The sequence below is a fragment of the Sinocyclocheilus anshuiensis genome, unplaced genomic scaffold (genome assembly GCF_001515605.1).
Source record: "Sinocyclocheilus anshuiensis isolate Anshui unplaced genomic scaffold, SAMN03320099.WGS_v1.1 scaffold229, whole genome shotgun sequence".
Taxonomy (NCBI): domain Eukaryota; kingdom Metazoa; phylum Chordata; class Actinopteri; order Cypriniformes; family Cyprinidae; genus Sinocyclocheilus; species Sinocyclocheilus anshuiensis.
In genome coordinates, this window is record NW_015537957.1 from 638546 (window position 1) to 655040 (window position 16495).

The 16495-nt window shown below is 36.1% G+C and overlaps 1 protein-coding gene across 1 annotated transcript in view; it reads right to left on the bottom strand.

The window, feature by feature from the left end:
• Positions 1-374: 374 nt before the first annotated feature.
• Positions 375-16495, bottom strand: part of recql5 (RecQ helicase-like 5) — a 32153-nt gene continuing 16032 nt past the window's right edge. Inside the window, exons 8-19 of the mRNA XM_016456670.1 lie at positions 9334-9555; positions 9155-9248; positions 5469-5505; positions 5143-5201; positions 4834-4907; positions 3546-3639; positions 3291-3425; positions 2318-2898; positions 2180-2222; positions 1765-1986; positions 1415-1487; positions 375-1325 (exon numbers count right to left, since the gene is read on the bottom strand). Of these exons, the coding sequence (XP_016312156.1) occupies positions 1225-1325; positions 1415-1487; positions 1765-1986; positions 2180-2222; positions 2318-2898; positions 3291-3425; positions 3546-3639; positions 4834-4907; positions 5143-5201; positions 5469-5505; positions 9155-9248; positions 9334-9555 (1735 nt within the window). The 3' untranslated portion in view covers positions 375-1224. The remainder of the gene's footprint in view (positions 1326-1414; positions 1488-1764; positions 1987-2179; positions 2223-2317; positions 2899-3290; positions 3426-3545; positions 3640-4833; positions 4908-5142; positions 5202-5468; positions 5506-9154; positions 9249-9333; positions 9556-16495) is intronic.

The following is a 16495-nucleotide window of genomic DNA, read 5'->3' on the forward strand; positions in this document are numbered from 1 at the left end:
GGTTTCTCAGCAGCGGAAGTCGTCATAGTTGGGTAAACTTCGAGAGCAGTGAATGGGAGAGTACCACAAATATTTTTTTTTGCATTCCCATTTGCTCAAAAAGCAAAAGAAAAACTCCACGATAATGTTTTCGTGACTTTCAAAAAAAAAAAAGGAAAAAAATTGAGAGGCTGATAAAAGTAGTCAGAAGAGAGAACAATGTCAAATTTACCATCCCTCCCAGAAACGCTGCATTAGAAACACCCTCGCATTAGCGTTAACTAGTTTTTTCTGCATGCAAAGGTGGTATAATACAAAGTATAGTGTTAAAAATGTACATACATTTTTTTTTTAAATCAAAATATAAAAAACTTTCGAGGATTTACGATGCCGATGACCGTTGAAACGCGTCATCAGTCTTGTGAAAAGGGTCCATTATATCAATTTGCAATGCTGATGTGCAGTTCTTGCACTCATAAAAGATGTCAAAAGTACAAGATTACAATAGTTTGCTTTCCAAATGACACACTATACACTATGGACTTTACCGTCTAGAATGTTAGAAGGTTCTTTAGTCGTCCAACATCTGATTGATTGGAGCCCCTCCTCCACCATGAAGTAATTAAAGCTGCAACAGTTCATCGAATTAAGTGCATTATTCTGGTATTTGCATGCGCTTTTTTGTTTTGAAATTTTAAACTAATCACACTATTTATACTACAAAATGACATAGAATAGTACATAAGTATGCAAACTGGGACACATCTATTGTTGTGATTCATCTGGGAGTTGGTTGGTTTGGTTCATGGCCTAAACATGTAGGAATCTTTTGTAATCCCTGTGGAGAAAATGAATGCGGAAAATATTTCGGCAAGCCGAGGCTGCTGGAAAAACCGGACAAGCAAAGACAAGCAACTTACCAATTACGCCCCATAAATTATTCAGCATGAATTCTTCCATTTGTGCACGTTTGCCTTTTAATGTAGTTTTCATTACAGCTCATACTACTTTGAGTGCTTTATAAGCAACTAATGCTACATAACAGCTATTGCGGTCTGTTGCTTGACTTCAAAAATAAAACAGCATTTTTCATAGCAGTTCATATTAATGTGCAATGTACGCTTAGGCCGCCACCATAAACCTGAGATATACAGCAGCATGCTGCTAAACACACGGCATCTCTGACAATAAAGGGATCGGTAGAGCTCCAGAGGTTTGGATGAAGGGACATAATGACGAAGATGGCTATCTGTCCTCGACTTTCAAGTGTCTCCAGTCTGTCTCGCTCTCACAGCGTTGAATCCTGCTGAAGAAGCCCTTGATGAGGCTCTTTGCTTCCATCTTCACTGTGGGGAAAAACGAGCAATGCTAAATTAGCACTTGAAAAATGTGTGATGTTGTTGTTGGATTTTTATGAGGTTAAGGATAGTCTCACCTTGGCCTCGATTTGCAGTTTTTCCCTCCGTGAGAAGATGGGAGAGGAAACGGGCAAAGGATTTGAACAAATCCTGGGGGAAATGATTAAAAATGAAACTCAGTCTAATAAAAGTCTGCCATCCCTCATTTTTTTTACATTGACACTGTACCAAATGCAGTCAAAAATATAAAAAAAAATCTTAGCAACCCCAAACATTTGAACATTAGTGTATAGTTAAATTTGAAAAATTATTTTTATTATATTCTTGTATTATTATTTTATAAGTTAGCATTATTATTATTTTTAAATTTGTTGTTAGCATTCGTCATCCAGAACAGACGTGCGACCCAACAGTTGAAAAAAATCACCTTTGTTGCAAATTTGCCCTTTTTGTAGAACGGATCCAGGCATCGCACCACGATATCAGCAGCTTCTTTGAGTGTCACAGGCTTTTGTGAGATCTCAGCGGCGTCTCCATTCACTGCGTCAAACTGCGTCTCCTGCACCACCGGGTCAAAGGTCACTCTCTTAGTGTCCTTCATCACGCGGCTGCGTTTCGCAGGAGGAGACGGTGATCCGTTCTCATGTGACTGTGGAAAAGAAACAGATCAAAAAACGTACGGATAAAAACTACTGACATGACAAACAGCTCCTAAAAAGTGTTAAAGGGGTCATACATCATACGTTTTTTTTTTTTTTTAAATAATTAAATGTTTCCCTGAGGTCCCTTTACAATGTTTCTCATGATATGACCCCTTTGATAAAGAGTAATTGTGGTGTTACTTGTTTTGGTGATTTTCGGTGGGCGTCAGATTCGTGATTCTCTCTGTTTGGACAAAGAAACAACAGTTCAGAACACATTCAAAAGTCATGTTAAATAAATATCAAACTGCTCTCAGAGAGCGTCTTCCTCCGTCATACCCCTGAACCGCTTGATCTGCTGTGATCTCAGTGTTCATGGGCGTCCCGTCTCGGTTGGCCGTCTCTTCTGCAGATGGACTCTTTTGCAGAAGAACAGCAGTGACATTCTCTGAGACGCTTTCTACATCTGTAGACGTGCTATTCTTTGTTATTAAGTCGGTGTGATTTGGCAAAGGAGAGTGATTCTGAGATCCTTCTTCCTCAGGCTCTGATATAACACTTCCTGCTTTCGTCTGAGTGGTGTCCACTTGCTTTTTTCCAAAATACTGTGATATACGGCGCATGTCTTTGGCCGCTTCTGCTAGTTTCTGCTGTTTCTTAGTGAGTTTTTTACTGGGGCTGCTCAGGGAGGAAGTCATGCTGGTTTTGGCTTTGATGGGAGACGAGTCAGCAGGAGTTGTTTTACTGCTTTTCATCTTCGGTGTTTTTCCTGTTTCCACCTCCTCTTCCTCACAGATGGGGTCTCCAGGTGTTTTGTCCGTGGCAAGCGTCTCCTTCTGAGAGTTTTTCAGCAGATCTCCAGCTGTCTGAAACAGGCTGGACGAGCCACGAAATCCCGCTCCTACACGCTTCCTCTTCAGCTAGAATGTGATGAAAAAGATGACGACTATTTATCAGTTGTCTGCTTTCATTGTGGATAGAACAGTATTAAACTTCAATTTCTATAATTACGTTTCATGGTCCAACTGAATCCCAGAAAATACAGCACTATATTATTTCTAGTGCTGTCAAATGATTAATCGCGATTAATCGCATCCAAAATAAAAGTTTTTGTTTACATAATATATGTGTGTGTACTGTGTATATTTATTATGTATATATAAACACACACACATACAGTATATATTTAGAAAATATTTACATGTATATACATTTATATATTTATATGGATGCGATTAATCGTTTGACAACACTATTTCATACTAAGTTTGCATTTCCACCTGTCTTTAAGGACAAACTGTGATTGGCTCACTGAGTAGACTTGAGAGGCTGAAGTGAAGCCGTCTAGAGGTTGAGATGATGAAGAGCAGGTCGCCGTCTCTTCATTCGATTCAGACTGTTTCTCTTCAGCAACACTTGCAGCTGCACTTTTCTTCATCTCTGACACCTGGAGAGTGTTATATGTGAATTTATTGTAACATGTCACTGATAAATGCACATTACAGACAATTCGTTTTAAATGAGATGAGATGAGATTAACACGCAGCCGAGCATTAGTAACACTCACTCTCTTGAGAACTGAAGCCTTGTACAGGTTTGCTGATTTACTGCCTCTGAAGATCTCGTGCTCTATTTCTACAGCCTGATCAAGTGTGTCAGAGCTACACAAGGAGAAAACGTGTGTGATGGAAAGAATATAAATCAAAATAAGCATTACAAATGATATCAAATAAAATTTGACATTACTTAACTTTTTAATAATATCAATAATACATATTTCTTTTAATATTATATTATAGATTATATATAATAAGGACATGTCCCCAAACATTTATGACAACAGAAAGTCCCAGGATGTTCTTCGCAAGATATATCAAGAGTGATCTGAAAAATGGACATACACAACTGTTCAAAGGTTTGGGATCAGTGACATTGATTGATTGATTGAAGAAATTAATACTTTTATTTATGAAGGATGCATTACGCTGTTCAAAAGTGACAGTAAAGACTTATATTGTTTACAGAAGACTTTTATTTCAAATAAATGCTGTTCTTTTGAACTATAAACAATTCTGAAAAAAAAAAATGTTTTCCACAAAAATAATAAACAGCAGAATAATACTAAGAAATGTTTCTTGAGCAGCAAATCGGCATATTAGAATGATTTCTAAAGGATCATGTGACGCTGAAGACTGGTGTAATGATGCTGAAAATTCAAATAGAAAATAGTTATTTTAAATAGTAATAAAATTTCACAATATTCGCATTTTTATTGTATTTTTGACCAAATAAATAAAGCGTTAGTGAGCAGAAGAGACAAAAAAAATCGTACAAACTTTTGAACTGTATAAGTGTGGTATTATTCTAGGGCTGCAAAACGATTAGTCGCGATTAATCGATTCAAAATAACAGTTTATGTTTACATACTTTTTGTTTGTGTACTGTGTATATTTATTATGTATATATAAATACACACACATATGTATATATTTAAAAATATATATATTTGTATGTACTTGTAACACTTGTATATAATGTAATATAAATATTTTACATAGAAATCTAACATATTTTTCCTTAATACATACATGTATGTGTGTGTATTTATATATACATAATAAATATACACAGTACACACACATAGTATGTAAACAAAAACTTTTATTTTGAATCGATTAATCGCGACTAATCGTTTTGCAGCCCTAGTATTATCCTTGATAAAAACACACCACCACCACCACCAATGGACAAAAACTGCTGCATCTCAGGAGAATATTGAAATACAAAAAGATATAGCATTGCAACAATAAGACACAGGTGATGCATTCATTGTTGGTGTTTGATGTCTGCATTACCTGTGTGAAAGCTCTGCTGCCCCCCTGTGGTTGGTCAGACACTCCTGCAGGAGAGACAGGCAGTGCTCCCTGCTCTAAAACACACACAAAACAACAGAGTCTTCAGCTCAACCAATCATATCCTGATCGCAGTTTAGACTTTGAATATGCAGAGGTTTCAGACACAGTTTGAGACTCCAGTGTGCATGTGTGCCAGCAGAGGGCAGCACTGTTCATAACGGACTACCTGTTTTATGCTGTTTAATAATCTATCCTCTTATTAAGTATTTCAAATGAGCATGAAACAGTCTTGAGGATGTGTTGTTTTACCTTCACCGTGAGTCTGGGGATTCTCTGACTGCTGGCATCCCTCAACATGCAATCAGCATCTGAGAAAACATGAACAACGTGAAGCTTCACTCCAAAACCTGTTCCTGGAGGGCCACCGTCCTGCAGAGTTCACACCTGAACCAAGGTTAATTAGAAACTTTAAGGTCTTCAGAAACTTCCAGACAAGTGTGTTGGAGCTGGCTGGAGCTAAACACTGCAGGACGTTGGCCTTCATCAGCAGGATTGCAAACTGACACATTGTCGAATTTATTGAATCAAATGACCTGAGCACGGAAAATTACATATGTAACAACTCTGGAACTGACCTGGTGGAACAAACGTCTCTTTAGCCACATCTGAAGTCTATAAATAAGAAAACAAAGGAGAAGTTGATGACAGCATGATTGGTTTAATATGCTCAAATCTCTGTATTTTCCTAATAGCAACAACTGTTTCTGCCCAAATACATAAGTGACTGCTTGTACTATAAATTCATAATAAACGACAAGATTTTTATAGAAATTTGAGTGGTGTTGCCTGTGCAAAACTCAAAGTCTATGATTCTGTAATATGCAACTTGTATCGAGAAAGTAAAAATTGTTTTGATTTCTTGTTTTCTAAAGAAAGAAAACTGAAGATCATGTAGAATTCTCTTCCGTCCAGCTCAGCTTTATGGGGGAGGCCTCAAACACACAGCTGGAAAACACATGTGGAGGAAAGAGAGCGAGAGATATGGAGGAATGTTCTGGCACAGACTCAAGACTGTGAGGGTGAAGCGAAGGGGGATTGTAGTTGAGTTGTTTTTCATGTGAATGTATCACTGTACTTGTGTGATTGCATGTCATTAAATGTGAGCACATTTTCCCTAACTATCATTATTGTAATGTAAAAAAATAATAAAATCCAATTCTCATTTTTGTGATGTGAGAAGAATATATCATTCAAATTCTAAAGTATTTATGCATCATGTTATTTACTACAATGCTTTATTGGAATAAACTGTATTACAGTAATTTTACTGTTTGGGGTTTATAGGATTTTTGAAAGAAATTAGTACTTTTATTCAGCAAGGATGCATTAAATTATCAAAAGTGACAGTGAAGATATTATTATAAATTATTTGTTTCAAATGAATGCTCTTCTTGCGAACTTTCTAATCTTCAAAGAATCCTGAAAAAATGTATCGCGATTTCCACTAAAATATAAAGCGGCATAACTGTTTTCAGCATTGATAATAATAAATAATCAGCACATTACAGTGATTTCTGAAGGATCATGTGACACTGAAGACTGGATTAATGATGCTGAAAATTCAGCTTTTCATCACAGGAATAAATTACATTAGAAAATCTATTATAATAGAAAACAGTTATTTTAAATAGTAGTAATAATATCAATAGTGTATCAATAGTGAATTTTTACCAAATAAATGCAGACTTGGTGAGCATAAAGGCTTGTGCACACCGGGACGATTATCGCCAACGTTTAACGCCTCGTGACTAAACAAAGGGCAGCAATGTGAGCGTGCACACCGGCGCGCAAAACGTCAGGCGTAAAAGCGTAATAAAAAAATAAAAAATGCCTCGGGCTCGTTTTTTTGGTTTGAAAAGCGCCGCGTTAAAAACTGGCCGACCAATGAGATTGCCGCTTTTGTTCATGTGCCTGGAGCTGCTGAAATTACAGTAAAACACGACATGGTGGCGCTCGAGCACAAAAGGAGTTGTTATGGAGAGGAATTGCAGATCAAATAGGATTCGATGTGTACGGTACCAGGGTATTTCTGTTTTTCATTAAGCAAAGTGGGCGGAGCGGGCCGTCGCCATCTTGGCAGTGCGTCACCACGCGTCACTCACAGATAATCGAAAATGAGCAGGGAGCAGGTTGCTGAAACCACGCCCACCTAGCTCAATGGCAGTGACAGCAGCAGCAATCCACCTGCCACTCAAGTGGCCACGCCCTTAATTATGCAGAACTTTAAGGCTTAATATAATTTAAACAGATGAGTTATACAAAAATTCACCCGCTTCACAGTTGTCATGAAGGGCAAAATTAGCTATATAGACCAAAACCACTTGTTGTACCAGGCTGTAAACATATTTTTTTTCTGCTGTAAAGTTGGGCATTTAAATTGGCAAATTAATCTGCGAATCACGTGCACGCCGAATGGTAGGGTCTCATCCGTACGTATTACGGATCAACTGCGATTCGTTTAACTGCTAATATGTGACAGATCAGAGCAATCTTTCATTTAGCCTACTTATTTAACATGAAATTGTCAAATTGCTACTCCATATCAATCGCATACAAAGAAAGTACAGAATAATTAGAACAATCATTAACATAAATAACAGAGTGTCCCCCAAATAACCAGTATCATTTTGAAAAATACCGTGATATACATTTTTGGTCAAACCACCCAGCACTAATGGGGACCTCTGGTCTATGGGACTGACTCCCTTTTGGAGCCAGCTTCAAGCGGCCAGTCGATGAATTGCAGTTTTAGTCACTTCCGTGTTGGTTTCACGAGAGAGACCGGAAGGTTGCTGCTTGGTATGAACACAAAGACGCATAGAAAAACGTCTCGAAAAACGCTGGCGATAAGCGCGCGCGATAATCGTCCCAGTGTGCACAAGGCTTAAGAGACTCCTTTCAAAAACACTTAAGAAATCTTACCAACCCCAAACTTTGGAACAGTTGTGTACTTCTGTATTTGCTGTTTAACAGTAATGAGAATCACTACTGGGAATCCTGGGAATTTCAAAAACCATAAAAAAATGAAAATAACTGGACTCACTACACTGTGTTCTAACCATCTGCAATGCAATAATATTCAGTGACAAGCATTTTTTGTCAAAGCTAAAACAAAAATGCTGCACAAAGACAACAAAATATAACAGTCATCAAAATGATGTTGAGTTTCTATCATCATGACAATCTCTTCAAACTCATTGTTTTCATTTTGGAACTTGTTATATGATAAAAATTAATCCATGGCTGGTAATGAAGTCTTTTATGGAAGCCCGTTTCTGCCACTGAATAAAATATTTTTTTTTTTAAAAAGGTCATTGATACAAACTCGCAATTGCGAGTTATGAAGTCAGAATTGCGAGATTTAAACATGAAATTGTACAAAAATAGTAAAATAGTACAAACAGTAAATTTCTCAGAATTGAAATTTAAAGGGATAGTTCACTCAAAAATTAAAATTATGTCATTAATTACTCACCCTCATGTCGCTACAAACCCATAAGACCTTTGTTCATCTTCAGAACACAAATTAAGATATTTTTTATGAAATCCGAGAGCTTTCTGACCCTCCATAGACAGCAATGCAACTGACACGTTCAAGAACCAGAAACGTAGCAAGGACATCGTTAAAATAGTCCATGTGACATCAGTGGTTCAACCGTAATTTTATGAAGCTGCAGGAATATTTTTTGTGCGCAAAGAAAACATGCGTCGTGGTACTGTCAATAATGGCAGCAGACTGTCACGGAAGAGAAGAAATCGTAGAATAAAGTCGTTATTTTTGTTTTCTTTGTGCACAACAATTATTCTCGTAGCTTCATAAAATTAAGGTTGAACCACTGATGTCACATGGGCTATTTTAACAATGTCCTTACTAACTTTCTGGGTCTTGATCGTGGTAGTTCCCTTGCAGTCTATGGAGGGTCAGAAAGCTCTCAGATTTCATCAAAAATATCTTAATTTGTGTTTCGAAGAAGAACGAATGTCTTACGGGTTTGGAACATGAGGGTGAGAAATTAATGACAGAATTTTCATTTTTGGGTGAACTATCCCTTTAACTTGCAATTATGAATTTATATGCCACAATTCTGAGAAAAATAAATCAGAATTGTGAGATAAAAAGTCACAATCACCTTGTTTTATTTTTTATTCAGTGGCGGAAACAGGCTTGAGCAACATTTCTGGTAGAAAAGTGACCTGGACATGTTTTCATGAGATTCAGCATTTGTCCTTTTGCTAGTGAGTGCCCTGTCCGTGTGCTCACCCTTCTCAGACTCATCTGTTTCCTGAAGATATCTCCGAATTCTTTCTTCCTCTTCTCGGAGTCATCTTCCTCATTGCCCCATTCCTCATCACATCTGAACACACACAGAAGCTCTGAGTCTCCACAGACTAACAGCTCTGATCATACAGTACAGCTGCTTCAGTAAGAGGTCAGCTGACCTCTCAATGCCGTAACCCTTCCTGCCTCCCGCGTAGAGTTCAGGGTCGAAGCCGAACGGCCCCCTGGGCTCCGCGCTCTGTGCCGGGCCGGTTCTGGTGCTGAGGGCGGCTGCTCTCGCCAGCTGAGCGCGCACGAGTCTGGGGTCACGGCAGAAGTCACACGCGCCGGCGCAGTTTGGCTTCTGATTGCCAAAAAACTGTGAGATGGTGGCATGTCTGCACCTGTAAATGAAGAATGATGATTAACAGGAGTAACAAATAAATCCAAACTCTCATGACATGGAACACAAAAATTGACTCGAATTTTAACAGTAAAAGAGAGAGAGAGATAGTAGATCTAAAGAGGTAAATTTACAGAAAAATACTGTTAAATTGACAGTTTTTAAAAAGTGAAAAAGTCATCATAATTTACAGTGAAAAACTGTACACTGACATTCCCAGAATTCTGTGACACTTCACATTTTAATTGAAAAACGTCTTAGTTTTTTTTCTTTTCAGTCATGTACATTAAGGTTTCATGTTTCATCTTATTTTGTTAAAACAATGTTTATTGTATTATTTTCATTTTGTGTGTTACCATGATGGTGTTGATTGTTAGATCTTATATTCCATGCGCATTTTGTTTCATATTGCAAGTCAAAAAGCCCCTGCTGGTCACTGTATGGAAAACAGTCTCCTTTTGTGTTTCATGTTAGAAAGTAAGTCGCATGGGTGAGTAAATGACAACTTCTGTTTACAAATACTAATGTTTTGGTGAACTACCCTTTTAATGAAGAACAGAGAGGGTTTCTACAAGTTTCTACAAATGTTTGTGCACTTAACACATCCTGTGCAATGTGAACTCTAAAATAGAGATGTGCGCTTCTCACTTCACTGACTTCTGGGTTTCAGGTTTCAGAGTCTGAAATAGCTGGTAGGGCAACAGAGAAGCAGAAACCCTCCCAAAACACATTTACAGAGGCCCTCTGTGCCAACACTGCCGCCCATGACCAGAAGCCCATTCCCCGCTCTCACTGTTCACTTTTCCCATTAGTGATTTCCTCTAAAGGCACATACAGAGCAATGCTTTCCTCCTTTTTGAATCCAAACACAAGATGTCTTAAGTCATGGAAAGTTTCCTCGGCTGTATGACATAGAGAGCAAATAAACTAACTGTAAAGTTTAACATGTAAAGATCATGTTTTATTCCAAAATATTAAAGAAATAAGGAAAATGCAACCTGTTTTTTTAGGAACATGAATATTTGTAGCATTTCTGACATTTTGTATCATTATTTTCATGACGGCAAGGTACATTACACCCAATTTTCAAAGGGAAAAAAATAAAATCAATCTAATACTATATCTGAAACATTATTTTAATTGCAAAGCATTTTTTGTCCTTAATTTATTCTCTCTAAAAAACATACACTATACACTGTACAATTGTACACTGCATTATTGTATTTTTACTGTAAAAAAATGCAAAATACTGCAAAATATTTTTATATTAAATTTAATGTTACAATACTTTTATTATAAGATCATATTTATTTTAGTGCTGTCAAAACGATTAATCGCATCCAAAATAAAAGTTTTTGTTTACATAATATATGAGTGTGTTCTGTGTATATTATGTATATATAAATACACACACATGCATGTATATATTTCAGAAAAATATGTTACGTTTATATATTAAATATATTTATATATAATATAAATATATAAATGCATATACATGTAAATATTTTCAAAATATGTACTGTATGTGTGTGTATTTATATATACATAATAAATATTAGTGGTTCAACGGATCACAAATCTCACGGTTCGGATCACATTACGGTTTTTGACCCACGGATCGGATCATTTTTTGGATCAGCAAGAAAATAAAAATATTTAAATTTAACTTGCTTTCCATTTATTACTTAAAGCGAAGTACTTCTTTGATACCACAGCAAATACTACCAGTAAAAATAAGAACAAATACACAAATTACAAGCATAGATAAATACAACAGAATAGGTTACAAATTAAATAAGGTTGGTAGTATTCAAATACAGAAATGTAATAATTAGTGAAAATAACACTGCATAGTGTTCACTGTATAAATTAAATATAGATTTATACTATATTTATTTTTTTTGTTGTTTGATGATCATTAATGACAGGGTCCGTACGGATCACGGATCAACTACGATCCGTTTAACCAATAATAAATATACACAGTACACATAGGCCTACATATATTATGTAAACAAAAACTTTTATTTTGGATGTAATTAATCGCGATTAATCGTTTGACAGCACTAGTTTAAACAAACTACTCAGTATGAAATAATTAGTGCTGTCAAACGATTAATCGCATCCAAAAATAAAAGTTTTTGTTTACATAATATATGTGTGTGTACTGTGTATATTTATAATGTATATCATTTACTGCTTGCTTGCCTTTTTGATTTTGGGGTAAAATGTAACCTCAGAAAGATGTTTAACACTATATACTATATAAAACGTGTGATGTTGAAAAAAACATTCCTAATTCCTACTTCCAGGAATTTGTTTTCCAAATCCAGTATACAGACATACACACAGACACACAAGTATTATATATTATAACAGGCACTTTCAAAACAACCTCCAGACTTTGTTTGACAAAAGGAGGAGAAAAAACAGTTTCCACAGTGATTTGAGGGGAGGAGAAAAGATGGAGCCAGACAAAAAAGGGGGTGGGGATGGACATGGTAAACAGAGAGAGAGAGAGAGAGAGAGAGAGAGAGAGAGAGATAGATCCAGACTGACAGAACGTGTGGTGTGTGCTGTAGGAGCTACACAGCCCATCCCAAAAGATTCGTCATACTGGAAATCTCAAACACTGGAGGCCAAACACAGCATGACTGCACAGCGGCTATACACTCAGCAGTTCACAACAACTGTGTGACGGGACAGAGCGCACAAAACTTCACACAAGTTCATCTGAGGAGTGTTACAGGGGAACACAACTGGAGACTAAGGTGAGAGCGCAGACATATATGTAGGGTGTTAATGTCCTTGAATAACTGTGAGCTTGTGAGCATGAAAATAATGACTTGGTCAGCAGAACATCGACAACTTAAAAACACATGAGAGACATTTACAAAGCAGGAACGGGAGGGGAAAAGTTCGCCTGCATAGCGGCCCACAAAAGAATCTGAACACTCAAACTGCATACAGAGTTTGAAAGCATTCGATAACAAAACATTAAAAAGTGGCAAACAGAGATAACTTAAGTAGGCTGGGCTATATATCGAATATAACTATAATTCTGCTGGCGATTTAATTTTACTAGCAACATTGTGAATAATGTGATGAGTTTAATGCACTTTTTATTTGGTCATTACATCAATTTTCTGCAGTGTTAACATTGACTATTTCCCAAACTGTCATTGACTCATACTTCATCGGAACAATGACTGATTCATTTCCAGCAAATAATTTGTGTCTTTACCTAAAAATATGTTTAGAAAAAGTGTATGTAGCAATGTGTATGAAAATACTGCTGTAATATAGATGCACACACAAAGAAAAAAATCCAATGCGATTCTTCGTTGAACTGTGGAGAACATGCCTTGATTTTACTTACACGTTTCAAGTAAAACATTTCTCAAAACAATCATTGTTTACTACCCAAAATGATTACACTTGATGTTCAAAAAGTACCACGACACTTTGTGTTTGTGAAACATTAGTGGATCATGTTAACGTCATTCTCTACACCTGTGTGAACTTGAGGAGAACTAACTTCATACATCCACTACAAATCACCAAAACACCAAAAATGACAAAGAAAAGTGAAGGTCTTGCAATTGTCATATTTAGTTGTCTGATATGGGGCTAAAAAAGTGACAAAAATAATTCCCAAAACCTAATTAATATTCACAAAATACAATTTACAAATGCACAACCAAATGTAGAGTACATTCACAAAACAATATTCACGAATGCAAAGCATAATTTAGAAGCACACAAGTATGCAGCACATTTCTGAATGTTTCTATGTGTATGAATTGATTGCTGAAATTACCAAATTAGTGTTTTTCAAAGAGACACAAATACACACACATGCATGTATATACTTAAGAAAAATATGTTACGTTTATATATAACATTTTTATATTAAAATGTATTTATTTATTTATTCATTCATTTACTGCTTGCTTGCCTTTTTGATTTTGGGGTAAAATGTAACCTCAGAAAGATGTTTAACACTATATACTATATAAAACGTGTGATGTTGAAAAAAACATTCCTACTTTTTAAGGCCAGGAATTTGTTTTCCAAATCCAGTATACAGACATACACACAGACACACAAGTATTATAACACAAAACAGGCACTTTCAAAACAACCTCCAGACTTTGTTTGACAAAAGGAGGAGAAAAAACAGTTTCCACAGTGATTTGAGGGGAGGAGAAAAGATGGAGCCAGACAAAAAAGGGGGTGGGGATGGACATGGTAAACAGAGAGAGAGAGAGAGAGAGAGAGAGAGAGAGAGAGAGAGATAGATCCAGACTGACAGAACGTGTGGTGTGTGCTGTAGGAGCTACACAGCCCATCCCAAAAGATTCGTCATACTGGAAATCTCAAACACTGGAGGCCAAACACAGCATGACTGCACAGCGGCTATACACTCAGCAGTTCACAACAACTGTGTGACGGGACAGAGCGCACAAAACTTCACACAAGTTCATCTGAGGAGTGTTACAGGGGAACACAACTGGAGACTAAGGTGAGAGCGCAGACATATATGTAGGGTGTTAATGTCCTTGAATAACTGTGAGCTTGTGAGCATGAAAATAATGACTTGGTCAGCAGAACATCGACAACTTAAAAACACATGAGAGACATTTACAAAGCAGGAACGGGAGGGGAAAAGTTCGCCTGCATAGCGGCCCACAAAAGAATCTGAACACTCAAACTGCATACAGAGTTTGAAAGCATTCGATAACAAAACATTAAAAAGTGGCAAACAGAGATAACTTAAGTAGGCTGGGCTATATATCGAATATAACTATAATTCTGCTGGCGATTTAATTTTACTAGCAACATTGTGAATAATGTGATGAGTTTAATGCACTTTTTATTTGGTCATTACATCAATTTTCTGCAGTGTTAACATTGACTATTTCCCAAACTGTCATTGACTCATACTTCATCGGAACAATGACTGATTCATTTCCAGCAAATAATTTGTGTCTTTACCTAAAAATATGTTTAGAAAAAGTGTATGTAGCAATGTGTATGAAAATACTGCTGTAATATAGATGCACACACAAAGAAAAAAATCCAATGCGATTCTTCGTTGAACTGTGGAGAACATGCCTTGATTTTACTTACACGTTTCAAGTAAAACATTTCTCAAAACAATCATTGTTTACTACCCAAAATGATTACACTTGATGTTCAAAAAGTACCACGACACTTTGTGTTTGTGAAACATTAGTGGATCATGTTAACGTCATTCTCTACACCTGTGTGAACTTGAGGAGAACTAACTTCATACATCCACTACAAATCACCAAAACACCAAAAATGACAAAGAAAAGTGAAGGTCTTGCAATTGTCATATTTAGTTGTCTGATATGGGGCTAAAAAAGTGACAAAAATAATTCCCAAAACCTAATTAATATTCACAAAATACAATTTACAAATGCACAACCAAATGTAGAGTACATTCACAAAACAATATTCACGAATGCAAAGCATAATTTAGAAGCACACAAGTATGCAGCACATTTCTGAATGTTTCTATGTGTATGAATTGATTGCTGAAATTACCAAATTAGTGTTTTTCAAAGAGACGCTCTCTTTCACCAACCAAACGTGAGTTTTCAATCTAGCCAATCACACACAGCCTTGCTCAATGCTTTAACGCCTTGATTAGTGGACATAACAAAATATAGCCTTGCAAACACCAACTTGTATTATCAAAAACTGCATACATGTGGAGTTTGGTTCTCTGAATGACAAAACTAATCACAAAGCACTATTCAAAGCTATGCTTTCTGAGTCATAGCATGAGTAAGCTGCATTAATGACTGGCTGGGTTGACACTCACATCTGACTGGTTAAAGAGAATGTTAATTTTAATAAAACTGCAATATGTAAATTGGGCCCTGGCAGGAAATTCTCAAAATGCATAGCGATTCACACACAAGACACTTTGCAAATTCATAGAAACATTGAAAAAATTTGCATTGTGCATATTTATGAACTTTTGCATTTATGGATCTTATTTTGCGAATGTAAATTTGGTTGTGCATTTGCAAAAGCTTTTTCGTGAATATGAATTTGGTTATGAGTTTGTGAATTGCTGTTCGAATACATATATGGGTCAATGACGACCAGGGGGTTTCATGCATCAAAACAATAAAAGTTTTTTTTTCCTCCATAGATTAGAATGTGTCATGTTTTTTTAATTGTATTATTTCTGAGCAAAAAATAATTTCTTTCATACATTTTTACCAAGACTTACAAAAGACACCAACAAAAATGTCATTTATTGTAACAATAGTTCATATGCCAAAAAAAAATATTGTCAGGCATATTCAGAACAAGAATCATTAGATGGCATTAAAAGACTCTATTTAAGGATCATGGTGCAGTAACAAAATAATAATAAGTTGTAATTTTAAATCGTTTCCACTGTTCTTCAAACCACTAAGTTTTACCCATTCGTCAGCAAGTTTTAATTGCTTAAAATTAGGGCTGAGTCAATTAAAAATTTTAAACAAATTAATTATGTGATGTGGCGATTAATTAATCTAATTCATCACAAACTATCTGGCTTTGAAAATACCCACAAAAGATCATTTAAAGCTATTACAGTGTTAAACGAGAAAAGTATAAAGTAGACATTAAATAATAGCTTTAAAAATAAATATTTTATTTGATTCAACATAAAATGTATTACACATAAACGTTTAGGATACAACAGCCTAAGATAAACGATGGAACACAAAAGAAGATAATTTGAGAAACATCTCAGTATTTATTGTTCATGCAATGAAAGTAATTGGTAACCAAAACAGCCTTGTTACCAACATTCTTCAAAATGTTCCACAAAAGAAAGTTAGTCATACAGGTTTGAAACGACATGAGGGTGAGTAAATAATGACAGAATTTAAATTTTGGGGTGAACC